Source organism: Chironomus tepperi, unplaced genomic scaffold (assembly GCF_022539635.2).
Source record: "Chironomus tepperi strain 1889 unplaced genomic scaffold, CSIRO-AGI_Ctep_v1 contig_163, whole genome shotgun sequence".
Lineage (NCBI taxonomy): Eukaryota > Metazoa > Arthropoda > Insecta > Diptera > Chironomidae > Chironomus > Chironomus tepperi.
In genome coordinates, this window is record NW_027226285.1 from 863328 (window position 1) to 891063 (window position 27736).

Consider the following 27736-nt stretch of genomic DNA (forward strand, 5'->3'; position numbering starts at 1 on the left):
TTGACAATGTGTTCCTAGTGATTGCTGTGTGCAATAAAATTAATAATTTAATTTGTTGATGTGACACTCAATTTTCTATGTCAATAGATGATGAGATATTAATCATAGCTTAGGGTGTTTGTGTGCTATTGCCGTCTAATAGTTTCTATGTTTACTAAACTGCTATAATATGTTACTAATTTAAGCTGGAAGAGGGACAAATTGTGGTGATTTTTGGAGAGGTGATGTTGCTGGAAATTGGATTAAAATGGTCAACCTGAATGGCATACGGTGTGGAAATCGTCGAAAATCCGGCTTCAAGTAACCTTGGTTATGGCTTGTTGCCAGAGTAACCCTGACCTGGCGTCAGATTTTACGCCTTTTCCACGCCGAATGCCTTCTGGAAAACGATCAAAATTAAGACTTATGTGCCGTTAGGGCAGTCTTATGTCTTGGCATCAACATGTTGACTTATCGGTGTCCTAATGACCAAGATGTGCTGGTCAGGTCTTCGACACAGTGACATAGTCTGTATTTGTCTGGCCCTTCAATTTTATAACTAGACATTCAGTTGGTTAATTACAGCCTGCTCTACTTGTGGCCACTAAAGATCACTTTCCACAAATAATGACATTTACTCAGTGCCTTTCCATACAATCAGCTGATAATTAATATACTGTCACATTAGATCCACCAAAAATCACCTCCAATAGTCTTCAATCACCTCTACAAAAATCTCCAACAAGTACTGTACTTACTTTACTAACTAACTTAACAAATCACATTGTTTATGTCTATATACATATCTACTAGACTTTACATTCTACTCAGCTCTGCAATTGTCAACGTCAATTAAGGCAAAAGAAGAAATGAGATACTCTACGTCCGTTTTAATTCATACATAGACTCTGCTATTGTTGAAATGTTAATGATGATGTGCTTTTGAAAGCTTATTTCATGACAAAGCACTGCTTCCTGTTTCTTTAGGTCTGATGATTGTGTTGATGTCTTGTGAATTTACAGGGTTGAGGGTGGTTTTGTTGTGGATTCGATGATATGGGTTTGGGGGTCATTTAGGGGTTGTTAGCTTGTTATGGACAGTCTAAGAGCGTCAATGACCCCTGAGTCCCTAAAAGGTGCTGCAGCTGTATTAGAACTCAAATTTTGTATGAAATTGCAAAATAAAATGCAACAAAGTCTCAATTGTGATCTCATATGCAATTTCAGCCTCATATCCAAATTTACAACTTAATATCATTTAAATTAAGCTGCCAACTCTGCAGTCATAGAAGAAATCATCATGACAATGTGCAATGTCCTTAGTATTTATTCTCATATATTCATTTAAATTAATTTACTTTCCTGTTCTGACAAATTTTCTCTGCTCACTTTTTTTGCTGTATGATAAGTCAACTGTGAAATTAACATGACATGACATAATTGTCTGAAATCACATGTGAGAGAGAAGGAGAGGCTTTGTGCCGTTGATGGGGGATGAAATATTGTTTTTAAAAAAAATTATTATTTTTTCATATTTTGTAATTAAAATGTTACAAAAATGATAAATGAATGAATTGTCTGTATAATGTGTGGATTGTAACAGGATGTGTTGCAGGATTTAATCAACATTCAATTGAGTTTTTTCGGATGAATTATGAAGCTTCCAATGAACTCATTTAATTAATTTTGGAAATAAATTCTGATTAAATTGTAATGAAATTTTACAATATAGGATATGAAGGATTTTGGAGGAACTGCTTCGCAATCCTTAGCAAATTCAGCATCCTACACACATCCTTTCCACACTTCAACACTTCACTAAATTTTAAATATTTTTCAAGTTAAATTTGAATGCAATAACAATGATCATCAATCTACAGTTTCAGTAATTGACATGACATTTTCTCTCATTACAGTCTAATTGAAACGTTAAATGACAATTGTCCTCCTTGCATATATATACAAATTTTCCTCTTCAAACTATAACAATGGAATGCAAGTCAGCACTAATTGACATACGAATGTCACAAATCGTTTTAGGAAAATTAATTGGGTTTATTTTTTTAAATTTTATAGCAGTGCTGAAAAAGCTGTAGATACTGCAGGGAATGTATTGTGACTTTAAATTCAATTTAGTAAACGACGAATGCTAGATGCAATTGGATATGCTGGGTGTATGGGGTATACTGAGTATACTGGGTATACTGAGTATACTGGGTATACCGGGCCCACTGGATACACTGTATATACTGGGTAAACTGGGTCTACTGGGTCTACTGGGTATACTGGGTATACTGGGTATACTGGGTATACCGGGTATACTGGGTATACTGAGTATATCTAACACACCAACCCCCAAAAAAATTCAATTAAAATCTTAAATTCAATTTTAAACACTCACATTCTCCAGCTTGTTATCTTCTTTTGCCTTAAAGCAACAATTTGCCAACGTTACGTATAAAAGTGCGACAATTATTCTGTAAATATGCTTAAGTAAACACATTTTCGCATTATTGTCATCATATAAAAAAAAATGTTGCTTTTGTGCCTTAATTGCAATTGTGAAAATATCGCTTCAACATTCACAAAATGTATCTTTGTAGATTCTAACTGCTTTTTGCTTTTGTGCTGCTTATTTCTATCATTTTTATATTTTTATTCATCCTTTGCTTCCGCTTGATACTTATTTTTTCATGTTGTAAATGTTTATCCATGTATGGAAAATAAACACATTTACTTATGCCTCGCTTGCCTTTACTGCTCGTTGTTTCTAATGCTTTTTTTTTGGTGATGTCATACCTTAGACACTATGTCATCATCATGTTGGAAACTACACAAACAGTTTAACTGTAAATTTATTTTAGTTTTTTTTGTTCGTCAACACGCTTAGTGAAGTGAGACATGATAGGGGAAATTTCCATATTTTTGTGGTTGTGGATTTTATGGTATTAAAAACTTTTATATCGTCGGATGCTTGCCTGTTTTTGTAGTTGAATCCATAAGCAGTTCAGTTGATGAAAAATTTAATGTCTGTAATTATAAGGTTGTTTATGGACGGCAAGGGAGACATTTGGCTTATTAATTTTACAGTGAATTACTTGATAATTGGTTTTTGAAAATATTAAGCTTTCGTCGATAGAAATTAGGGGTGTGCTTTGGTGAGAGAAGTGAATATTGATTATTATCAAATTTTAGGCTTTGATGCTTTAGAATATGTGATTGGATTTTACGATTATTGACTTATCATCATCTATCTAAAGCGATATTAGTTTGTTAATTAAGGTTTGAATCTAGAGTGACACAAATGAAGACGGTTCTGTCAAATGACAGCCATCTAATTATTTAGCTTCCTTCCGATGGAAGGTAGTTGTATGTGGAATCCAAATTAAATCCAAATGGACCTGCTAAGGAGGTCGGGTCGAGCCTTCTTCATTTGTGTTGCTCAAGAAAAAAGTAGTTTCGGGATCAATATTAGAGTCCCGATTCCAAAAGTTAAAAAAGGCACCTCCACTATGGAGTCCAAAATCGAAAAAAGTCAACTTAAATTGACAAGAGTCGATTAGAGTCGACAGGAGGCTTTTACAGAAATTGAAGCCAACTAGAGTATATTACAGTCGACTTTAGCTGACTAAAGCCTATTAGTGTCTACTTAAATCGATTAAAGTAGACATGATGCGATAATAATTACGGTAAATCGAGAAAAGTAGAGTAGAGTTGACTAAGCACGACTAGAAATAGTTCTAGAGGACTAATATCAACTAGAGTCAACAAAAATTGATTCTACAGGACATTAATTCCTATAAGAATCATTATTATTAAAAATTCTACTTAGAAACCTCACAAAAAAGCACATCCTGACAGAAAAAAGGAAGATTCTCCTAATCTCTTCAAGAACATTAACTTCAAAGACTATTAAGAGGATCAAATTTGCATAAAATTATATAATTAAAGCAATTTTAACCTTATTAACCAATTCAGTTCGTATTCCTCTCTTTTGTACATAAAACCATTATTTTCATCTTGCGATTAAAAAGCTTAATACCATAATTTCCAAGTCGTTTCACTTCACAGACATCAAAAGCGCGCGATTTTTTTTAAGTATAACAATAGCTTTTATCATATTTCATTCTCGTCGACGCCTCGTCCGTAGATATATATCGTTTTGATGCCATTTAGTCTGTCATTTCTTCTGTCTCTTGCACAAAATGTTGTTCTTTGTCTCGTTTGTGTCTCTTTCTTATCATTTTGTAATTATTTGTTCTCATTTCTTCACTTCTTAATCTCTTTTTTTTCGCACATTTGTGTCCTCCTGTCACTCACTTTTATCTAATACTTTTTGAGTTTTTAATCAGTTTTGTTTATATTTTTTTTTTTTACATAAAAATTCATTAAATGAACAATTTTTTAACAAAATTTTTTGTACCCCAAATATTTCACCCCACCAACCCCCCACCCTCTTGGATATTTTCTAAACAATATTAAAATGAGTCCAAAATTGTTTTTGGAATAGAAATGGGAATAATCTATTAGCAATTCTTACACAAATAAATTTTTTTGACCCCACCTCACCCAAACTTTTTTTTGATTGCAACATATAAATGCTCAACTTTACTTAGACTTGAGCAGCCATAAATTCAAAATTATTAATTGAAAATTTTCTCTTTCTTATTTTGACTTGACTCTTTCGACAATGTCATAGGCGTCGATTCACATGACAACATAGCGCAACAGATTGAAGAGGCAGAAGCTAAAGCTCCTGAAGATCTCACAGAAGAAGACAAAATGGCGCTACTTGGGAAACCCAAGAATGGTGATATTATTCGTGCACAACTACGAATTAAGGAATCTAAAGAGTTTAAGGTGAGTTGAGAAGATTTATATTATTTTTTGGGGGATGTTGGGTTGTCATGTATTGCTGATTATATTGAAGGGTTGAAGATATGAATTATTGCTGAGATTATTTTGAATTATTACGATATTTTGTCTATGAATATAACATTTGGATTGACTTATTAACTAACTTACTTCGTTAAGAGAAAGCTAAACGCAGAACTTGGACTCGGCATGTGGCAAAACAGTGTCTTTTCACATCCCCTAGCACAAAACCCCTAATTGATGCTGCACAATCTTTCATAAAAAATCCCCAAAACACAAAATATCACGTGTCAACTGAACTACACTTCATGCATATTCCCAAAATTTAATGCAATTACTCTTCTTGGTATCTCATCCAATTTTATTCACAAGCACTTTTTTTGTTCTGAACTTTAAATAGTTTACCACAAAATAAAACTTTTTTTAGTTCTACCAAACTGAAATGTTTTAATAAACATCACATTCCAGACATCCTCACGTAAAATTCCCAAACCAAAAAATTGCACAAAAATGAGAAACTTTATTAAAAACCAGAATCACTATTTTATGCAGCATGAGAAATAAATTTTACAACAGTTTCGGGGGAGATTTGGTGGTAACTTTATTATACCCTAAAAAAAGAACTGCTCATTGTTCAATCTTGTACTGTCATATAAAATATATATGAATAAATTTGCTATAACTTCAATTTGTGCATTCATTTTCTTCTCGTTCATATAAATGCACAACAATAAATTCCATCTGTCGGATACACGACATAAATGTATATGAATAAAAAAAGTTGTACTGTGCTGAAAATGATTCGTAGACTTTTCATTGTCATCAGTGTATATATTGATTGTCAATGTAATTCAATTTGTTCCTTACAAATTGCAAATGGCAGTCGTTAGGTGTTTCTGTTGTCACCGATGATACATATAGATTGTGATGAGGAACATTTTGGAAAGGATATTGGAAATGGAATTCTTTTATGAATTGGTGCTAGAGGTGGTTCAGTGCTGGAGATTCGTGGATGCCATTTGCGGATTTTTCTGTACTTGTGCTTACTTCTTTGGATTACTGATACTGAAACTGTTTTGAACTGGATTCGGTTTAAATGCGACATCATATCAGACATACGTCTGCCTGGAGATGGATCGCTCAACCGAAGCTGTAACAATCCATCATATTCTCAGGTTCATTCACATCCAACTCTATGTCTCAACACAGAAAGTTCAAAAACACCTGTCAAGCTTAATTGTCGCTTAATTTTTACACAATTCAAACTAATCTAGAACAACAAATTATATCAAAACAACTTAATATCCAACAATAATTCTCTCTGAAATACCCTTTTCAATTCTGAAGGTAAAGAAAACATTAAAAGTTTAATCCAACGACTATACTCAACTTAATTACTTTCCAATTAAGATTCTGTTGTCAAAAAGCATGCTGAAAATTGTATTCGAATGTCTAGTTCTTATTAAGACTAAGCTGCGTTCCTGAGGGAATGTTTCATTTAAACCAGAAAGTTTAGATGAGCCCGGAAAGCACATGTCGTGGAAATAGATGAAAATTGGCACCAGGGTGACTTGATTCTGGCTTGAGGTGGATTTGATCGAATCTGGCTTGAGGCAAGAGGTTGAGCCAAGTAGCCAGAGGTTGCTCAGAGGTCGAAGTTAACTCGAATTTTGCATGGAATCGAGTCGATTTGAGTAGACTGTTCCATTGCCAGACTGACTCCTGACTCTCAACAATTCCTCCGTCATGTACTTTCCGGGCAGAACGAAAATTTCGACAGTTTATTTTAATTGAAAACCGTGAAATAAAGCAGAAGTTAAAATAATCATGGACTTTGTGTATTGTGATTATTACGCATGGTAACAAATGTTTATATGAAAACTTTTTTTCTTCTGTTCCTGAATGAATATGAAGTCTGTATTTTGACCTTTTCGACTTTTTTTATTTAAATCTCTTACAAAGTGTTTCTCTCGTGAGATAAAAAGGAATTTAAGAACTTTTTAGAAATAAGCGGACACTTGCATAGCAACAAAAAGTAAGCAGCCTTAAGCAGGAAGCATTAAACGTTTTTTTTTTTTTGTGACCCAAAAAAAAGTGTGTTAGATAAAATTAAATGATGACCGTAAGGTATTTGCAGGTATAAATTGTTGGGCGACTGTGGACTAATGATGCTAATTGCATGCAAATTTACGGTATTTTTAAGTGATGAAAAGGTGATGTGGAAAATCGATGGTTGAAGAGGTAATGACATGTGCGATTAATTCTGAGTTACTTTGCTGGTTGTACTGGTCAATTGTGATTCATGGACTCATTACTTGTTGGTCGGTCCATTTTGTGACCTGGATTGGCATGATATTGGATTAGTAGTGCTGATGCTCCAGCACGAATGCATATAACGCTCAGTATTGAGGCTTGTTAGACCAACCCTGTATTAACCACAGGCTCTTCCGATACGGGCTCAATATTATTGAGTCACGAGTTGAAGGGGACTTGCTTGGGTATATGACTACAAACGTTCTAAATTTTACCAAAACCCTCCTAAATTTCTGCGATTTACACTTTAATTCCAAAAAAAGATCGTTAATGCCTTACTCAAATCCATAATAAATCAAAATTTATAGCCATCCACTCCTAGACAATGTCCAATCAAACACGAACATGTTCCCATCAAAAATCACTCGTACTGCCTCATAAAAATAGATTCGTCTAGATTTATCATCCTTTAAGCATGTCCGATGTACCAAAAATTCTCATTTCATTCATCTCCTCTCTCTTAATTTAATCAATGATGCGAAAAACTTTCTTATCAGACGGTAAGGCACAAAAAATAAGAAGAAGACATTACAGCCAATAAATCAGCTGTGGAATTCTCGCACAACAAAACGGAAAAGTTTTAATCAAATAATTTTTCCTGTTCATTCATGATCATTTTATTCATTCATGAGGCACCAAAAAAAATATCTCTTTAATTAAGAAAATTTCTTCTTTTTTTCATTCACTTTAATTAAGGCATTTTCCACTTCCTTCCATAAAAATTTTTTGTGTAAAAGAGCTGAGAAAGCTGAAATAAAAGACGAAGAGATTCTCTTAGAGAATCACGAATTTAATGAGAAAATGAGAAGTTATTGTTTCAGAAGTTGCAAAAAAAGATGTGTTTTATGTGTGGGTTTTTGTTAAGTCATAATAATTACAAGTGAAATTAACTGAATAAGATGATTTTTTTGAGATTCATACGGATGACTTATAAGTCTGTAGAAAATTTTAGTTTTTGCTTCGAATGCGGTTTTAGGGATTTTTAAGATTGTTGGCTGATAATATTAAGTCTGTTAAATTTTGAGTCAATGTTTATCTCCAAATGTCAGGATGTGGCAAATTTCATCAGCATAGGCCTAAATTGATCATCATTAGGTCGTCAGGGCACATCTTTCACCTCTTACGTCCTAAATTCAAAATTATGTAGATATTTAAGTCACAATTCCTTCTGTGTGCATTCTTTCATGCCGACAACCTCATCAAAAATTACAAATTTATTCCAATGACAATAATTCATACTTCCATATGACATTATGACAACAATTTAAACTCAAATCATGTCACTGTACGTCATATAAAAATGAATTTTTATCTACGACAACTTTTATGACACATCAAGTAGACGTAAAATTATCAAATTAAGGTTTGTGTGTCATGACTTTAACATTAAAAATTGAAGGCTATGAAGAAGAAGGTTGTACAAGTCAAAAATATTTCATTCATAAAAATTGAAGACAATTTCTATTGAAAAAGAAGATTTTTTGGTCAAATTTTTATGAAAAAGTTTCGGTTTTTTTGTTTTGTATGTTCCTCAAACATTCAACTATGAACTTGAACTTCCTTGAAGATAATCAAAAATTCTCAAAGTTTTCTCTCAGTGATGCTACAGATGAGATTCTCAAACTTTTCTGTGTGGATGTGATGAAAATGTATTTTTGATAAATACAGTTGTGTATCTGAATGTCATTAAGGGTACGGAACTGATCTATCAATTTTAAGCATTCTTATTTTAGCCTAAGAACTAGACTGAGACCGAAAATTCTAGTGAATTCTTAAGAACCCTAATCCTCCTAGTGACGTATCAAAAATATCAGAATTTTGAATCTTATAACGTATATTGTAGCTGTAAAGACCCTTGATCACCACATCCACAACCCACTTATTACCAAGCACCACAATTAACCCCTCCCTTAATCTACCTCAGCATTAAATTTTCTAATTTAAACCCAAGAGTAGAAATAGCAAGTAAATAAATCTACCATCATTTCCAAGTACCCTTTTCGCATTCTATGTATTTACTCACTCCTTACATACTCAAGACTTGTGTCTCTTACATCATGTTGTTGAGAATAAAAATTTAAAGGCGAATGTGCGATGATGTAGATGAAGAAGAAAATAAAGCTCATAAAAAATTATCTTCACTCTGTAGTAATAACTGTTTCGTGAGAGGAGGTGATGTACATTCAAGCAGTGTATGCATAAAATAAGAGAATGGTGAAAGGAGCTTTGGATGTCAGATGACTGATTGCGACTGAATGGAAATGAGTTGCTTATTTTATGAGGTGTTGTTGTTTGCGAATGAAATTTATTGTCTCCTTTTTGTGCTGTTCATTGTTTCTTGTTATGGTGAAAGGGAGGAAAGAGAAATTGGAATTGGAATAGAGAAATTTATGGGAAAAGTTTGATTTTTATGGGATTGGATGTAGATTCAATAGGATTTATGCAGAGCTTGAAGTTGAATGGGATTTTTTATGGAGTTGAGTTGAATGGAATTAAACGGAATAAGCTCAGTTTTATTAGAGATTCAGGAAGCTTAATTAACACACTAGAATCAGAGACGGTGTGTATTAAGGGGAAGAGTGTTAGTCATGAGGTTCCGAAAAGATCCTAGCCTGGGGGACTACGAAAATTTGATATGATTACTAGTATGAAATTTTAGTCGATTCAAATTCAATAGTTCCATCATCAATATTTAGAATTCTGTACCAAATCACTCAATTTATACTCAATCCATCTCAAATACATCCTCATTTTATTATCGTAAGAATATAAAATTTTTATTCCAATTTGATGGAATCATTTAAAGTTGTCACTTAAAAATAAAATCAGTATTTAACGACTCGCAATTATTTTTGAATTTATTCAAGTACATTCTCTACTCTATTGCTCTTAAATTAATGCAATGTAATAAAATTCAAAATGTAGAACTATTTTTATGAAATATGATTATGATGATTTCATTTTAATGACTAAAAATATATTATCTCAAGTGTATAGTAAAATGTGATTATAGTCATTAGATTTAGTAGATTTTAGTTAATTGTGTTTAGTATAAATTTTAATTATTCGCAAGAATGACGATTATTTGGATTTTATGTTCTTTGTGGAAGATCTGATTGTTCTACACAATGTTATGTGAAAAAATTAAGCCCTATCACCCTCCGTAACAAAGTCTCGACCCTCCCCTTCTTAAGAGCCTTACGTACTAAATGAATGACTCCTGAGAACATCTACTCACGACATACAGCTTCTTCACCGCTGCTCTAGCGTGTAATGTGTGCAATCTCAACAATCCCTTAAGCAACAAAGTAGTAAATACACTCTACCTACTCTAAACTTCATATTCTCTCCAAAGAACTTTAAAATTAATTTCTACTCAAAACACTTTCTTGTCATTGAGTACTTTGTTGACTTACAAGTTTAACATACATAAGCCATTTAATATTACATTCAAGATACATCTGTCATATCTGCAAATAAGTGCTTGTATCTATTCACTTCATGTCATCCAGATGATTAATCATATTTTTAGGAATAAATATTGTGTGAGAAGGAGTGGATGTAGAGTGAATTAGAGGATGTATGGAGTATAGAAGATTTATGTATAGCTGAGAAGTATTAGGGCTCATATTAGAGTTCATACATATTCAGGCTTGGATAGCACATCATTCTCTAAGGGATCGGTTCAACGCGGTATTTAGGTGAAGACACAAAAATGTCCTGATGGCACCACATTGTGCTGCTCGGGATCTACTCCTAGAGGTGTAATAAGATTAACCTAGCTACACTCATCGCTGTAATATCAAGAATCTCAATAACTTTCTTATATAAATTCAACACCACAGTCTAGTTTGCATAATAATGTGGAACAAAAATCTCATCCCAATCAGTTCTGCAATATCCTTAGTTACAAAAGGGATAAATGCAGTTGGATACCCAAGGAAAATGATATTCTCAGCTTTCAACGTCCAACAACTGAACTCAACAAAAGTTAATTCCTAAGGATACAAAAGAGAATGCAATAAAAAAGTTTTCTGCAGCACGGGTTGCATAGCAATCAGGGGTAAAAAAAATTCCTTACAAAAGGAACACAAAATGCTGCATAAAAAATCCATGAATTTTTAATATCATCGATGAAAATGATAATCCTCATACCTTTTTGCACCACTGCGCCAATCATATTTGAATACTGCAAGTGCTCAACAAAAGGAAGTAAAGTCATAAAAAGTATCAAAATGAAGGAATTCACTCAGGCAGTATCTTTTTCATTTCCTTTTCCTATTTCATCTTCAGCACGTGTCCTTGACCCACTTTTCAGATGCTGTTTCAATTTCTTCAGCTAATGTTACTGCATATATATTTTTTTGAGATGATGGGATGAATGAGCAATATTCAGGATAGCGAGAAAGATGTAAAAAAAATGATATAAAATCAAGGAAGTCATGGAAAAAATGATATCTTTCTCATCAAATATTTATGAATGTTGATGCTCATTCAGGATAACATTTTGACTCTTAAAAAGTTTGAAATTTTTCTGCGTACAACGACTGGAAAATTGGATGATGAGATGACAGTGATGTTAACTTTTGATGTTGTGACTTGACATGTAGGTTAAATAGAAGGAAATTGAGTTTGTTCTTCTTGACTCTTGTCGACTCTACTCAAATTTGACTGTCTTCAGTGAAATTAAACTGTCTCTATTGGACTCTAGTCATCTAGAGTTGTCTCTAGTCGGCTCTAGTCGCGATTTTCAGTTGTTCTTGCTGACTATAGTTATCGCTTGTCGACATTAGTCTACCCAAAGCTCATAACCCAAACAAAATCCCATCTCAGGTCTCGTCTAAGACATAAATTCTACATTTTTCATTAAATTCATCCTTCTTGGAATAACATCCGGAAATGGAGTTCATGATAAGAAAATCACTGCAAATCCCATAAGGATATCCACAATCCACCAACATCTCTTCAAAAGAACCCAAAATCTGGACAAGCAAATCCATCCACAACATATTTCCTATACTTTTACATCTCAAAGCTTCCCCATAATCCCAATCATAACCTTAAAATTAATTTTTCAAACACTGTTGTCACTTTCACATCTCGTTATTCCTTCCTGTTTTATCTTCATTTACATTATACGCCCCTTTTTTTCACTCTCGATGCTCCGGCTCGTAACTTGTTGGAGCTTGTTTGAATTTCATTTCATTTGAAAAAAAAAGCTTTTGATCCTGAACATAAACAATTTCCCTTTCCATTTTATAGTGAAAATCGTTTCTGTTGAGCTTCCTTTTTTCCTTCCAGCAGTTATTTTACAATGAAGTGTTAAATAGAAATTTCCATTTTTATGTTTTGTGGATTGAATGGGTGTAGCGAGGATGAATGGTTTGGAAGAATGTAATTGAGGAGTTTAAGAGTTTATGGTGGTTAAGGATTGTTTGGTAATAGGGGTGTTCATAAGAGGATCGGTCACTTATTAAGTGTGCCATGATACACAGATTCCACCACTGATTGAGTCCATTCGTGCATGATAAATAGACGAAATCAAGCCAAACATTACTCAAAATAAAAATCTCCATTTTTCCGTAGGAATTCCCTTGCCATGACCTTTCCCCAACCATTTAAATCCTCATCTCTTCTTTGTTCTCCTTCCATCTATCATCTACACCCAATTTTCTTCTTACCAGTATCCAAAAATACACAAAAAAGGATGTGAAAATTAGGATATCATAAATTTTAAAAACAGCTCCTTGATTATCACAAGTTAATTAATTTCAATCTCTCCTTAACATTAATGATGTTACCATTATTCATTTACATTTAATGCCTGCAGAATAGAAACATAATGACAAACAATTTTACAAATTAACTCAAGACAACAACTTTTTTATATTGCTATTCTCTTTTGTTTATTGGTCTTTCTTTTTCGTGATGATTAATGACGATGAAATATTTTTGAGTTTGTTCTTCTTTTGTTGTTCTTTGTTGCTGTTTACTTCTTAAATATTTTAAGGAATTGGAATTTATGACGTGTGAGGAGCAAATATTTGACTTAATTTTTGAGTCTTTAAACTGTTTGTGTTGTTCGATCAATTTATCTTGAGGGGATTTTGAGAGTTAGTTAGGACTAGCTGCATGCTATACCATAAGGCATACATCATCCTAACTATGTGCTTACCCACAATGTAGACTGAAATAGGCTCTAAAGGATATCTTAGAGGAAGGATAAATCAAGATTGAATCTAAATCGATCTGAATCTAGATCGAACAATGCTGTTTATCCTAGGATAACCTACTAGCTCATTAGTTAAAGCGGCACAGTATGACTAGTCGTATTTTTCACCCTAAAAATCGGTCAAAATCCGATGACACTGTTCCATCCAAGGGCCATTCCGCGGTTTAACGATAATACGACGACTTACAGAACGAACATCTGTGTGATAGAAAGAAGAACACCTAATGTAAGAATAAAGCACCAAGCTCCAAATCAAAACAATTATCAGTGACTTATTTGAGTTCAAAACAGTCATACACCTGCCAATAAATATGATTCACGTTACAAAATTGAACACCTTCTATCAATTTTTCTTGATAACACATCATGAAAATAAAGTCCAAAATCCAAAACAAACATTTATCAATAAATTTGTCTGTCTGAAAGAAGAAACAATCTATGATTTCATGAATGCAACTGATAAAAATTACTTGGTTTCTTATAATTGAGTTCTGTCAAGTCTATGGCGCTTTTAAATTGATTTCTCTTGATTTTTATGAAGTTTTAGGGGCAAATCACTGACCCGTCCCTCCTCCTCCTTCCTTCTTCTAATACCGTTACGTAATAAGTAAACTGTGCCTTACTGGAACTCATTCTTAAACCAAATACGGCACCGAGTCAGTGACATGCCAGTCTGGCCGAAATTTTGGTCGACTGACCGATTTGTGTACCTGAGCGGACTCTTTGTCTGTTAGGGCTTGTATCTGGATATAATCATATCAATATTCATTCCACGAATCCAACAACCTTTACTCTTATCTCTTTCATACATTGTTTCCAATCAAATGTGTTTCATAACACCGAAAGATCCCACTTATCACAATTATACAGTAACACAGAAAGCCATTATCGTAATTCGAAATTGCATATCAATCATGACACACAGAGTCACTCGACAAGTGTTACCAAAGAAAATCGTGATTGTCCACAGATTTTCTTCTTCATTTATTTATTAGACTTTACATGATAAGGATGAAAAAAAGTACAGATCGTGCCACAATAATTTTCATGATTCATATACACGTACACAAAATTGTTTTTTATTCCTGTATACGGCAAAAAAATTCAACACACGTTTCCCGATAGTCTTACCGTACTTTTGGGTACGATACACATTTACACAATTTCCCTTATGGCTTCTTTATTTTGCCACGTTCCTAAGTCTCCTCTTTTTTAAATTACGTTTTTATCCAAGAATAAATATATCGAATGAGTTAATCACTGCGAGGTTACAGAGTAACTGTGACTTCATATCGTAAGGTGAAAACATGACCGAAATCACACGTTCACCAATACAATATGCGAGTGACACATGCGAGAAGTTCCAAATGTCGATTAATAGATTACGCAATCGATGTTGTGTTGACACAGCGGCGATAATGTATGGAACTAGATACTAATGTGTTTCCATACGTTCCGCACCCCTGATGGACTTGTTATCTTATCTTATCATAACTATGAATCATAATTTCACACCTGAAACTAATACGATTGTATGAAAGTCGGAAATTTTCAGTCATATCGTGTGTGTCGAACTTGTCGGACTTAAAAATAGAAAAAAAATTATTTAATTTATTAAACTTTAGAGGAATTAACTCATAAATCCATCCAAAATGGCGTCGAGTCTTCTAATTATTTGTGCAACACTTGTTATGCTGTTTATATTTACATATTTTAAGAAAAAGTATGAATATTTTAAAGATCGTGGCATACCAAATCCAACGCCATATTGGCCACTTGGTAATTTTTGGAAAGTTGGACTTACAGTTCATTTCATCCATCGTGTAAATGAAATTTATAATCGATTTAAGAAAAGTGGTAAAATTTGTGGATTTTATATCTTTACAACTCCTGTTTATGTCGTCACAGACATTGATCTGATTAAGAATATTCTCGTGAAGGACTTTGAATCATTTCATGATCGAGGTAAGTACGAATGGGGCAAATTATTTAGTTCTTATCAGTGATTGCAACTTTTTTTTTATCATTTTGGTGAATTTTATGTGATTACTTTTTAATAAATGCGGTGTTTGTCTACCCGGTGGGGATGTTGTTGATGAGAAATTGAATGGAATGTACTGGAAGGTTTAGGTTTCACACAAAGGTTCGAAATGACAATATCTGGCGCCAGGTTGGAATGAATTTGGGATGATATGACTTTGATGGCAGATTAGGTGAAAACCAGCCTTAATGTAGCCTCATGCTGACAAAAGGTGGAACTTTCCGTGTACTTTCCGGAACAGAACTTTGATCAAGTATCGAGTTTGAGTGTTCTAACACTCAAATATTGAGTATTGAATAGTAATTCGAAAACTAAGTCTCAATATTGTGGATACTTGAGAACAATCTAGTTCTATAGACCCCGAAATTTCGATGAGACTTTCAATTCAGTTTCTAGTATTAGGTTACATCAGCTTAGTCTGCTATACCGGCTTACATGCAATTGATTTTTCAACAATTTCAACATTTACGTTAAATTCAAGTGGTCCTTGACAGTAGTAACAGTAGCAATTATTGAATAGTGTTCCGTTGAAGTAATCTTAGTAGTTTTAGCCTAAAGTGCCATACACGACGTAGACATAGTCAAAAAACTAGTCCCAGGCTAGACTCTGGTTCCAGTTCAGATTTGATGAAATTCGGCCTCAGATCAGATTTAAGTCGGTCTAGTCTCATAATAAAATATAATATAGGGTTGTTTAAAGCAAAATCAGGACGACGATCAATGTTCTTATTCAAACTCTCTTACAAAATTTTCAAAATATACAACAACTAATCCACTGGGTACTTCGTAACCCAAATACCAAAAGTTGGTTAATCGATCAAAAATTAATCGACCGACAACAAGTCGACGTAACTCTAGCTTGATGCCAGGTTCAATCCAAATCAAGCATCAAACCAGAGTCACGCCGGTCTTGTACCGAATTTTTGATCGATTAACAGATTCATGCTATCTGGGAAACACTTAAAATTCACCAAATTGTACTGCAATTCACGATAAACAAAATCACCGCATATTCACAAACAAACAACACAAAATCCATCATTTTAGGTCTCTACTATAACGAAAACAGCGATCCTTTATCAGCTCACATATTTTCGGTAACTTAACATTTTAAATATATCCATATCTAATCGACGATAACACAATTTCTTTACTTTAAACTTTTTCCTATTGAATCACCTTTAAAAAACAAACTTTTTATCATGATACACGCGCATTGTCTGATTCGGTGCTAAAGGTGGCTGGTGAACATTGGAAAACTCTCAGACAAAAAATGACAACAACATTCTCGAGTGGTAAAATCAAGGGAATGATGCCAACATTATCGAAAATATCAAATGAGTTGATTGAGGTTGTTGGTGAGGCTGCTGATAATAATATAGACATTAATTACCGTGACATGGCATCAAGATTTATGTGTGAAATTATTGGAGAAATTGCATTTGGACTTAAATGTAAGGCATTAATTCCATAACTATGAGTCAACATCCATTGACATTCCAATCTTCTCTTATTTCTCTTCAGGCAATGCCCTTCGTGATCCAAATTGCGAAATGATGTTACTTAGCGATTTCCTTAGTTTTAAGGACATGACACAACGTCTCTCATACTTTTTTGCCAATTCTTGTCAAGACTTGTGTCGTACATTGAATATTCAAATCACACCGAAAAGAATTCAAGACTTTTTCCTTCGTATTGTCGACGAAGCTGTTGAGTACCGTGAAAAGAATAAGATTAGACGTAATGATTACTTCGATATGCTTCTGCAATTGAAGAATGTCGGTAAACTTGAAGGCGATGTGACAAATCATGGAAAAATTTCCTACACGGATCTAACAGCTGCGTGCTTTGTCTTCTTTTTGGCTGGCTTTGAAACATCATCGACAGCTTTGTCGTATGCCCTTTATGAGTTGGCCATTAATCAGGAACTACAGGATAGAACACGCGATGAAATTGAAAAAGTCATTCAAGAATACGACGGTGAAGTTAGTTATGAAGCTATTATGAATATGGATTTTGCTGACCGTGTTATTAATGAGTCTTTGAGGAAGTACACACCCGGTAATATTCTTATGCGTCGTTGTACGAAAGATTATAAAGTTCCCGGCACTGATTTGACTATTGAACGTGGAAAATACGTCTTCTTGCCTATGCATGCTATCCATAACGATCCACAATACTTCCCAGAACCAGAAAAATTCAATCCTGATAGATTTGCACCAGAGGCTGTTAAGGAACGAAATCCATTCACATTCCTTCCATTCGGTGAAGGTCCAAGAATTTGCATGGTATGCCTGCTTATTTTTTGTCACTTCTGGGCTTATTTTGAGAATTTTTGAAACATTTTAGGGACTTCGATTCGGACAAATCCAAACAAGACTTGGATTAGCTTCAATCCTCAGACATCATCGCGTATTCCTGAGTGAAAAGACAGTCCATCCAATCAGACTTGATCCAAAAGATGTCACAATGATGCCATACGGTGGTATTTGGTTGAGAACAGAGAGACTTTAAAGTGTTGGACATGATTTTTTAGGAATAATAATTATTTAGGGATTTATGGCATGCTAAAAGTGGAAGTGAAGTCATCAAATTTTTATACTTATCATGTAAATTATTTTCTTAGATTTTATAGAGTCTAGGCCAGAATATGGAGTCGATTCGACAAAATCCTAGTCGACTTCCAGGTCTAGACTCTTAACTTATGAACATTTTGGTCGTGAATTCTGTATCATTGAAAATTTTCATACATTTATATGAATTTTTAAATAAAAGTATTAAAATACATGACAAGTTAGTGAGATTTTTAATTATTTTGGGATATTCATCTGTTGAATCTGATCAGGAATTACTGTTGAATTCCTTAAGTAACTCGGTGGTGTCATATTGATGAGGAGAATGTCTATGTTGCTATAAATGAGTCTTTTGGATGATTACTCGAAGTCTGAAGGTAATACTGGTATGGTACGGTGTAAGCACACTATAGTGGTACACCGGGTATAGTGGCGGAAAACCTATGTCCCGCGGCACAATATTATGATACCAAAAATGTTTAGATTTGCCAAAAATCATATACCAAGTGAGGTGTCGCTACAACCAAGGTGTACCTCAAAAAAAGGCTGCCCACCACTGACCTAGTATGAAGAATGAAGTGATCCACAAGTACTACACCATACCAGTATCCGACAAATTGCCAATAGCCACCATAAAACTCAAAATAACTTCCAAAATTCATCACAAGGGACATTCATGCTAACAAAACTTTTCTCATAAAAAATAATTTCATCAGCATATAAATATAGCAGCACTTAAACTTCTTATTTCTCAATTCTCAGCCTAATTGAGAATCACGTAATGAGCGCCAAACCCAAAAATATATCTCATAAAATTTATTTGAGTAATTTTTGTTCACACAGCACACAAATACTTGAGCAATTTAAAGTTATGAACATATCACATGTAAGTTATGAACCAAAAAGTCCTACAAATACTTTTATTTCTGTTTAGCACACACAAGTGTGAAGCCGAGAGCCAAAAAGAACAAATAAAGAGCAGAAACTTTTTAGTTGAGTTGCGTGCTTCGAATCGTTAAGATGGGTCTCACTTTATTACTTATTATCGGTGCCTTAAGTTTCGCATTTTTCTATTTGCGACGAAAAATGAATTATTGGAAGGACCGTGGCATACCATGCTTACCACCATCATATATATTCGGAAATCTTGATGGTGTCGGTCAAAAAATCCATTTTACTACCAATTTACAAAATATCTATGAGAATTTCAAGAATGGAAATAAATTGTGTGGATTCTTCTTCCTACAAAGTCCAAGAATTATGATAATGGATTTGGAATTGATAAAAAATATTTTGATAAAAGATTTCAATAGTTTTGTTGATCGAGGTTTGTTCTGGGTTTGGATTAATTAGTCAGTGCTGTTGTCTTAGTGAGGTTCAGTTCAAGGCTGGCGATTAGTTTGTGCATTTGTATGCATTAATTGGTTTGTATGATTGCTGGTACAATTATAAAGTCGTTTGCTTATTTTGGCGACCAATTTCTCTGAAAGTTGCATGGCATGGTACGGTACAGTAGTGGGTACAGTTTGGTATAAGGTACTAAGGTACTCCACTAGTTCGGGACAACTTGCATGACAAAGTAATATGCCTGAATCGTACCAAGGTGACACGATGGTATAGTATGGTACTGACGCCATCACAGCACTATACCGTACCACCGGTGCATCCATCGGCATACAAGGTGTGCCACAGTACCGTACCAGTGCTGAACTGTTAACGTACTTATGTCATACGTACCAGCACCGAAGAAATCAACCTCAGTTGTTGTTAAAATCTGTAAATTTTTCAACCAAAATAAAGTAAACAACACTGATTAAGGCACAACTCATAGATTACCTAAGATAATCACTAAAAATAATTTCAGGAGTGTTTCATACTGACGAAGATCCACTGTCAAATCACTTATTCGCTATCGAAGGTGACTAATACTGATTTTCTTGATATCAAAATGACTTGCTTAATACTTTTTTGAACTTTCAAGGCGATAAGTGGCGTAGCCTAAGGCACAAACTAAGTGCGACATTTACAAGCGGAAAAATGCGTATGATGTATCCAATTATAGAGTCATTCTCATGGGATTTGGTTAATCTAATCGAATCATTGTCATCCAATAAAAATGGAATTGATGTTAAGAACGTTTGTACTCGTTTCACAGCCGATGTGATCGGTTCATGTGGCTTTGGTTTGGAATGTAATGCGATGCTGGATGAAAATACCGAAATGATGAGAATGGGAAATTTTTTTGACATAACTGACACAAAAACACGATTGAATTTCTTCTTTGTGAATATATTTCAAGGCATTGCCAAAAAGTTAAATATGAAAATAACTCCACAATATATTACTGATTACTTCCTTCCGATGATTCAAGAGACTTTTGCATATCGCGAGAAAAATGATGTCAATCGAGCTGATTTTCTGTCATTGTTAATGCAAATCAAGAAATATGGCAAATTGAAGGATGAGGAGATGGAAAATGTTGGCACGTTAACGTTCAATGAACTGGCAGCACAGGCTTTTATCTTTTTTATTGCTGGTAAGGAAAATGAAGGAAAAATTTTCAATTTACTGTGAATTTTTCCATTTCAAAGGATTTGAGACGAGTAGCACAACCATGACAATGGCACTTTACGAGCTAGCTTATCGTCATGATATTCAAGAGAAATTGAGAATTGAGATTGAGGAAGTTGTCAATAGGCATGATGATAAAATAAGCTATGATGCCATAAATGAAATGACATATTTGGATCAAGTTATTAATGGTATGACAGGCTGCTTTGCCCTTCTCAAATGTTCAATGACTTTTCTATCTCTGATCTTTTAGAAACTTTACGTCTTTATTCACCAATTGGACAATTGTTCAGGATTTGTGCTGCAGATTATAAAGTTGATGGCATGAACTTTACAATTGAGAAAGGAACTCCAATTATAATCCCTGTTCATGCCATTCATCATGACTCTCGTTACTATTATGACCCTGAACTCTTCAATCCAGATAGATTCACTTCTGAAGAGGTCAGGAAACGTCCTTCATACTCTTTTATGCCATTTGGAAATGGACCGAGAAATTGTATTGGTGAACGTTTTGCATTAATGCAATCTAAGCTGGCTATTGCTACAGTTATTAAGAACTTTAGACTGTCGTTACATGAAGAGACGAGATATCCGTTGTTGATGGATTGTAGAAATATTGTTGTGTCTGCTTTTAAGCCAATTAAGATGAATGCTGAAAGAATATTGTAAAGGATGACTTCCAGGTGACTTGGGGATGTTATGCTGCTTAACATTAGTTTTAGGGTATTAATTGACTTTTATTTTTTGTAGCAATCTTAATGGATTAATAAAAAATGTACGTAACTTACAAATTACTCAAAATCAGTGTTTTCCACACATTGTGCACCAGTACACCATGGTGGCAAGGCACGGCCCACTGCCCTAACTCAATACATATTATTCTGTATCCACTGCAAAAACGCCACCAAATTCACAAAGAATCCCTCGCCATAAATTGTACATCTATTTTCCTCCTTAACACACTCACAGTTAGCAAAACTAGCAAGTCCATAGAGAGTATATTGAGATTCTTCCTTAATATAAAGACCACCGCCTGAATCTCCAGTGCAAATGCCACGATGTCGTTGATAACCAGCACAAAAGTTGCGTCTTGCTGAGAATCCACTATAGATTGTACGATTTAGGGCTCGAAACATGCATGTTAAGAAGTTGTTTGTTGGAACTGTGAGATCTTGAAGGTGTTGAGATATTGTGAGGTCACCAACTTCAGAGAAGCCCCTGTGGAAGAGACATGTCTATAAAATAATGCTTAAAACAAGAGTTCATCCAAAAACTGCCGGAAATCCAAGTCTGCAGCCGAACCATAGTCAAAACCAACTTACCATCCAACAACTTTCCCAATTTTATCATCATAATCATATTCATCAGTAGTCGGTAGACAAATTGGCGCTACATGCAGTGAATATCGAATGTCTTGGTCCAAAAGAATTAATGCGACATTGTAGTCATCCTTGTAGCTTCTATCAATATTATAACTTCCTTGGACATGTTCCTTCTTAAAACTCTCATGAAACTTAATTTCACTGACTTTAAACGTTTGTCGCGTGCCTGATGAATCGAATAATATTGTCTCACCAACAGTTACATACAATTTGTCAATATCAAGTTCCACACGTCGCTGCAATGCAGCATTATAAGTCACCAAGCACGTGGCAATTGTAATGAGAGTTCTTTCATTGATGATTGTGGCACCGCAGCGAAATTTAATCGTGCCAGTTGTCGGACGATAATAAAGTGCTGCATGCCATGGCCACGATCCTTCTCTTACTTTGTCGCCATTTATAATGACTGGAATTGCTTCACTTTTTAGTCCACATTTTGCTGTGCTGCAATATTCTAGACTTTGTTCGCCACGGGTAACAATAACGCTTACTATTTTTGGTATGTCTTCCTCGTCTTCAAATGATATTCTTAAAGTGACGTCTTCGTTGAGGATTGTGAATAAAATTGAAGTTTCATTGGATGTAAATTCCTCAGTTCCATTCTAAAATGGAAAAAGATATAAATGGATTTAAAATTTAATGCATAAACATTCTCACATGCTCGACATCCCATCCACCGCCATCAACTTTAATATTCACAAGTGGTTCACCAAATAACAATGCATCAATACTTAAGTAAAAGATGCAATAAAAATTTTCATGAGTTTCAATATGAAAAAATGGATTTCTATTTATTTCGCATGGATGATGTAAACGACTTTTTCGTGCTTCCTCAAGATCTGCTGACTGTTTACATTCTGATATTTGACAATAATACTTATTGACAATCAGGCTGAATGGAATGAAAATTTTCAAAAATTTCTCCGTCAACATTTCGACTTTTTCGATTATGTCTTGAAGACAGTTGAAGTGGGACTGAATGAAATTTTTATACTGTGTATGTAAATTGAGATGCTAGAAATGAGAGAATTTTAAATTAAAATTCGAATGAAAAAGCTTCTCATTCTCAATTTGGGGAACAATCGAACTGGTTTTTTGATTAAAATTCAATCAGTTCAATATTGTGGTAGGTTATTGATTGGATGTAATATTGATTGAATTGATTATTTATTGGTGCTAGTCTGGGGTGTATTCAAGAGAAGGGGATGGAAAGGTTGTATTGGAACTCTAGACAGGGATGACATATTTATATCAGTTTTAACTAAGGTTTTATTAGAAATAATGCCAAGACTGAGACCTGGACTACCAGGGCAACTGAAACTTCCTACAGAGGTCCTTCAAAGGTCTTGGTCTCGGTCTCGATCCCGAGTCCAGACCGAGACTCTGGTAAACATTCGTTTTAAGCAGTTTTAAGTTAGTTTGTAGAATTTTATCTGAGAAGATCCTAAGAACTTGACGAAATTGGGCCGAATGGTAGAGGAGGAAGGAGGAAGGGGTACCAGCACTACAATTCAGAGACGTTGCCAGGGGCCATTGAGGTCATGCACCAAAAGCATGTGAATGCGCCTGTGATATAGTAATACTCTCAATTTTATTTAATACTTAACCTTATAATACACAACTTCGTTCAACTTCAGCAATACATGATCTACCTTAATCAAAAAATTTTTTATCAAAACTATTTCATAATCCTCTAATCTATTTTTATCATTTTTTTCAATTTTTTTCAGGTAAGTGCCACAAATATCTTATCGTCCAAGCTCTTACACAAGAGACTTAGCAATCAGCTTATCACAACTGCAATCAATTTTTTACGTCAGTCAACAGAATATAAAAGGTATGAAATTCTTTTCATAATTTCTTTTAAATTTTTCAATGAGATTTCATCATACTCGAGACTTATCTATGGTCACGATACCTAGATAGGTATTAAATTTTTTGTAGATAAGGTAATCTTTAGACTTGTGTGAAATTTCATTCATAATGAAAAAAATTGCTGGGAATTTGTGAAATCTGGGAAAGGAGGTCGTTCACTTATTAGGTGACACCATGACATCATGTGGGGGAAGCGGGACAGTTGGATATAAATTGTCAAATGAACGAATCCATTTTAAGTTCCAAATCAATGGCGATGATTAAATTTTGACTCTTTGTCAGCTCGGTGACGTGGCTGTTCTTTCCCGACCATGTTATTTCGCTGTAACAAGCTTAGTTCCCAATCTAGCACTTAAATAGATTCCACTTCCAATTAAGCTATTTACAACCATTAACCTTGTTATAATGTAATTCTAATTACATCCCCAAAGTCATCAAATTTTCAATTCTAGTGAACACAACTAAACCCTTTTTATACCAAATCAGTTGACACAATCTTTTGGGTACTTTCTCCTATCATCCTATTATCCTTTATCACATTTTGGAATGTTTACAACCTTACCCATTCAGTCTTCTATGATAGAAAAAAAAATTGTCAATTTATGTTTGTGCTTGAAGAAGCTTAACGAGAAAATTGAGTTTATTGACTCTGTTAAGAGGATTTTAAATGTAAAAAAAGGTAGAATAATGCAATTTGGGTCAATAATTTGATAAGTCTATTTTAAATATGCAGCACAATTGCATCAGAAGGAATTGAGAGATTAAATTGTTCACTTGCAGGCACATATACTGCTTCTTGGCATCTTAATGATCTTAATGTACCATGAAAGCATACTATTCGCCTGTTAGGGATCCTAATACTGATTAACGGAAGGCTCATGACGTCAAAATGGTCTAAATTGACCTGAGGGCAATTAGCCTGAGGCTGAATTTGATTGCAACTGATTTGATCATAGAGTCACGTCAGAGACCAATTTAATTCTAGTCTGAAGCCGAATTTAATCGAATCTGACCTGATGCTAGAGTTACCCTAGACTTGTGTCGTATTTCCGGCCATTTCTACGCCATACGCTTTCCGGGACTACATCCAATGACATAATAAAGAGAAGTAAACAAAAAACAAAAACTCAAAATACCGGTTTCACACACGCGGCTGACTAAATTCTCTCTTAATTCTCTTCATCTCCAAAAAAGTACAATTTTTCTAATTTTCTCACACATTCACATCCACATGATAAGCACACGCTTAAAAAATTGACTTTTTCAATATAAATTCTGACTCTAGCTCCATTTACTCTCAGTAATAAATTGAATTTGAAACGCGGAACATATAAAAATTACCAAAAAATGGCTCTGCTGTCGATTTTATTTTATGTGACTATATTCATTCTGACTGGAATCTACTTGTTTTTCAAGAGGCAATTCTCGTTCTTTGAGAAACAAAACATTCCTCATTTGAAGCCAAGCATTCCATTCGGAAATATGAAAGATGTCACAAGAAGTGTTCACTTGATGGATAGAATGCAGGAAATTTTTGATACGCTCAAAAAGCGTGGCAAAGTTATTGGATTTTATAATCTTACGGATCCCGTTTATGTCATTACTGATGTCGAAACTATCAAGCATATCGTTATCAAAGATTTTAATAATTTTATGAATCGAGGTGAATTTTAATGATAAGTTAAGCAAGGAAGTGTGACTGATCATTATGATCGGAAGCCAATAGACACTTGCTATCTACCTAAAGTGATGTGATTATTTATTTGATTTTTTGTATCAAAAATTCAGGTGTTTTCGTCAATGAAGAAGAAGAGCCACTGACTGGTCATTTATTTGCAATTGAGGATGAACGTTGGCACTTCCTTCGTAACAAACTCAGTCCAGTATTTACATCTGGAAAGCTCAAGCACATGTATTTGACGATCAATGACTTAGCAAAGAATTTAGTCGCTAGATATGACAGAATGGGCAAGAACATGGAAACAGTCGAAGCTAAAAGTGTCGCGAATAGATTTACTGTTGATATTATTAGTTCTGTTGCATTTGGTATGGATGCAAATACTCTTAATGATCAGCATTTAGATTTATTGGACATATTTAAGGAAATTTTTGGCGGTGAAGGTGCAAGCTTGCTTAAACTTTTCTTCTTGTTTGCCTTCCCCAATTTATCCAAGAAGCTTCACCTTCGTCAGTTTAGCAAGAAGATTTGTGACTTCTTTATAAACGTTGTAGCCACAAACATTAAGTATCGTGAAGATACAAATGACAAACGTAATGACTTCTTGAACATGTTGATCCAGTTGAAGAACAAAGGATCAATCGACGGCGAAATTTCAACAGAATCTAAGAAATTGACATTAAATGAAATCCTGGCTCAAGCTTTCCTGTTCTTCTTTGCTGGTTCCGACACTTCAAGTACCACAATGTCATTTGCACTGACTGAATTAGCATTCAATCAGGAAGTTCAGGATAAATTGAGGGCTGAGCTTGATGAAAAGACAAAAGACACAAATGGGGAAATTTCTTATGAGTTGCTTCATGAAATGACTTACTTAAATCAAGTTGTTAACGGTAATAATCCCTTAAAAGACACAATCTATGTCGCAATACTCATGCCTTAATATTTCATAAACTTAGAAACCCTTCGCATGCATCCACCAGCTCCATTTATAATTCGTAAAGCTAAGGATGACTATAAAGTCCCAGAAACAGATGTAACGATCAAGAAGAACACAACGTTATGGATTCCAATGCAATGCTTCCATTATGACGATCGCTTTTGGTCAAGTCCTTCTAAATTCGATCCAGAAAGATTCACTGCCGAGGAAGTCGCTAAGAGACCTCTTTGCTATTTCCCATTCGGTGAAGGACCTAGAAATTGTAAATATTTACTGCAACTGGATATTTAATTGAATTTCTGATCATTTTTTTTTATTTACTTCCATTTCTGAATTGACTTCAGGCATCGGAATGAGGCAAGCAATCTGTTTATTCTAACCCAAATGATCAATCAAATTTGACACATTTATTTTTGCTTAATTAACAGACTTGGTCTAATGAATGTCAAGGTTGGAGTCGCCAAAGTCATTCAAAACTTCAAGGTTACACCTGATCCAAAGCTTAAATATCCATTACAATTGGATCCAGCAAGCACATCAGTTGAACCGATTGGAAAGTTCCCACTTAAATTCGAAAGGATTTAAATACAGAGAATTGAGCTTTTCGGAAAGGCACATGGCGGAGAAATGGCTGGAAGTTCATCATCAGGTCAACTTGACTCTATCCTTAGGACAATTGACCTCTGGTCAGAGTCAAGTCGATTTGAGGCCGAATTTTCAGTAATTTTTATGTCGTGTGCCTTTCGGGACTTATAAGAATGAGGAATAATATGGACAGTCATGACAGTTATACATCAGAATTTTGATAAAATGTCTAATTTATATTTTTAGATTTAGATAAAAATTAGATTTTTTTGGAAATAAAATGAAGCTTCGTTATCAGACATGATTGTTAGTTTACTGTCTTAAAACATTTTTAATCCTAATTGAGGAGTTGTCTTGATTTAGGATTTAGGGGGCTGCTTACCTAATTTGTCCGAATTACTACCGACTCGAGTAGCACAATCCCGAGTGAACTATTTAGCATACTTAATAACTTGACTTACATTCGACTAATGCCAATTTTTATTAAATATTCCGGAGATCATGTCACTAGTCGACCTCAGGTCAAGTTATTAATTGGGGCGTTATGTCCTGCATTATGGCAGGTGGTCCACTCGGTATCATAGTCATTAAGCAACCACAGAGCTGCCAAATTGATAACAAAACTCGAAATAATGTGGAGCTATCCTCAAAATATCATGACGACTGATTTTGGCACATTCTTATGACAA

At 34.4% G+C, this 27736-nt stretch overlaps 4 protein-coding genes across 6 annotated transcripts in view; 3 read left to right on the forward strand and 1 right to left on the reverse strand.

The window, feature by feature from the left end:
* The window catches only part of Calx (sodium/calcium exchanger 3), a 214584-nt gene that overhangs the window by 112750 nt on the left and 74098 nt on the right, over positions 1–27736 (forward strand). For 2 of the 3 annotated variants that reach the window (XM_070637793.1, XM_070637792.1), the window contains exon 4: positions 4679–4839. In XM_070637793.1, coding sequence (XP_070493894.1) covers positions 4679–4839 — 161 coding nt within the window. The remainder of the gene's footprint in view (positions 1–4678; positions 4840–27736) is intronic. The other variant, XM_070637794.1, reaches the window with a different exon arrangement.
* Positions 14949–21388, forward strand: LOC139088560 (uncharacterized). The gene is made up of 10 exons (XM_070637831.1): positions 14949–15364; positions 16488–16537; positions 16678–16894; positions 16965–17728; positions 17790–17951; positions 19007–19340; positions 19878–19931; positions 19995–20549; positions 20605–20775; positions 20838–21388. Exons 1-10 carry the CDS (start codon positions 15052–15054, stop codon positions 21254–21256), a joined length of 3039 nt encoding a protein of 1012 aa, XP_070493932.1. The 5' UTR covers positions 14949–15051; the 3' UTR covers positions 21257–21388.
* On the reverse strand, positions 21267–22930 carry LOC139088535 (coagulation factor IX-like). The gene is made up of 3 exons (XM_070637798.1): positions 22627–22930; positions 21910–22571; positions 21267–21805 (listed from the first exon to the last, which is right to left on the reverse strand). Exons 1-3 carry the CDS (start codon positions 22900–22902, stop codon positions 21454–21456), a joined length of 1290 nt encoding a protein of 429 aa, XP_070493899.1. The 5' UTR covers positions 22903–22930; the 3' UTR covers positions 21267–21453.
* On the forward strand, positions 24789–27346 carry LOC139088533 (cytochrome P450 6a2-like). Its single transcript, XM_070637796.1, has 5 exons — positions 24789–25507; positions 25633–26415; positions 26482–26724; positions 26807–26819; positions 26891–27346. The coding sequence occupies exons 1-5, from the start codon at positions 25192–25194 to the stop codon at positions 27045–27047; spliced, it is 1512 nt and encodes a 503-aa protein (XP_070493897.1). The 5' UTR covers positions 24789–25191; the 3' UTR covers positions 27048–27346.

What these genes read in the sequence shown, in the direction of transcription:
- LOC139088535 (XM_070637798.1), bottom strand. Translation starts at nt 22,902, where the DNA reads ATGTTGACGGAGAAATTTTTGAAAATTTTCATTCCATTCAGCCTGATT. An exon ending in GTGGATGGGATGTCGAGCAT is followed by an intron (nt 22,572 to 22,626) that starts GTGAGAATGTTT and finishes TTTCCATTTTAG; the next exon opens with AATGGAACTGAGGAATTTAC. An exon ending in ATTGGGAAAGTTGTTGGATG is followed by an intron (nt 21,806 to 21,909) that starts GTAAGTTGGTTT and finishes TCTCTTCCACAG; the next exon opens with GGGCTTCTCTGAAGTTGGTG.
- LOC139088533 (XM_070637796.1), top strand. Translation starts at nt 25,192, where the DNA reads ATGGCTCTGCTGTCGATTTTATTTTATGTGACTATATTCATTCTGACT. An exon ending in TAATAATTTTATGAATCGAG is followed by an intron (nt 25,508 to 25,632) that starts GTGAATTTTAAT and finishes TCAAAAATTCAG; the next exon opens with GTGTTTTCGTCAATGAAGAA. An exon ending in CTTAAATCAAGTTGTTAACG is followed by an intron (nt 26,416 to 26,481) that starts GTAATAATCCCT and finishes TCATAAACTTAG; the next exon opens with AAACCCTTCGCATGCATCCA.
- LOC139088560 (XM_070637831.1), top strand. Translation starts at nt 15,052, where the DNA reads ATGGCGTCGAGTCTTCTAATTATTTGTGCAACACTTGTTATGCTGTTT. An exon ending in TCACTTATTCGCTATCGAAG is followed by an intron (nt 19,932 to 19,994) that starts GTGACTAATACT and finishes TGAACTTTCAAG; the next exon opens with GCGATAAGTGGCGTAGCCTA. An exon ending in TTTGGATCAAGTTATTAATG is followed by an intron (nt 20,776 to 20,837) that starts GTATGACAGGCT and finishes CTGATCTTTTAG; the next exon opens with AAACTTTACGTCTTTATTCA.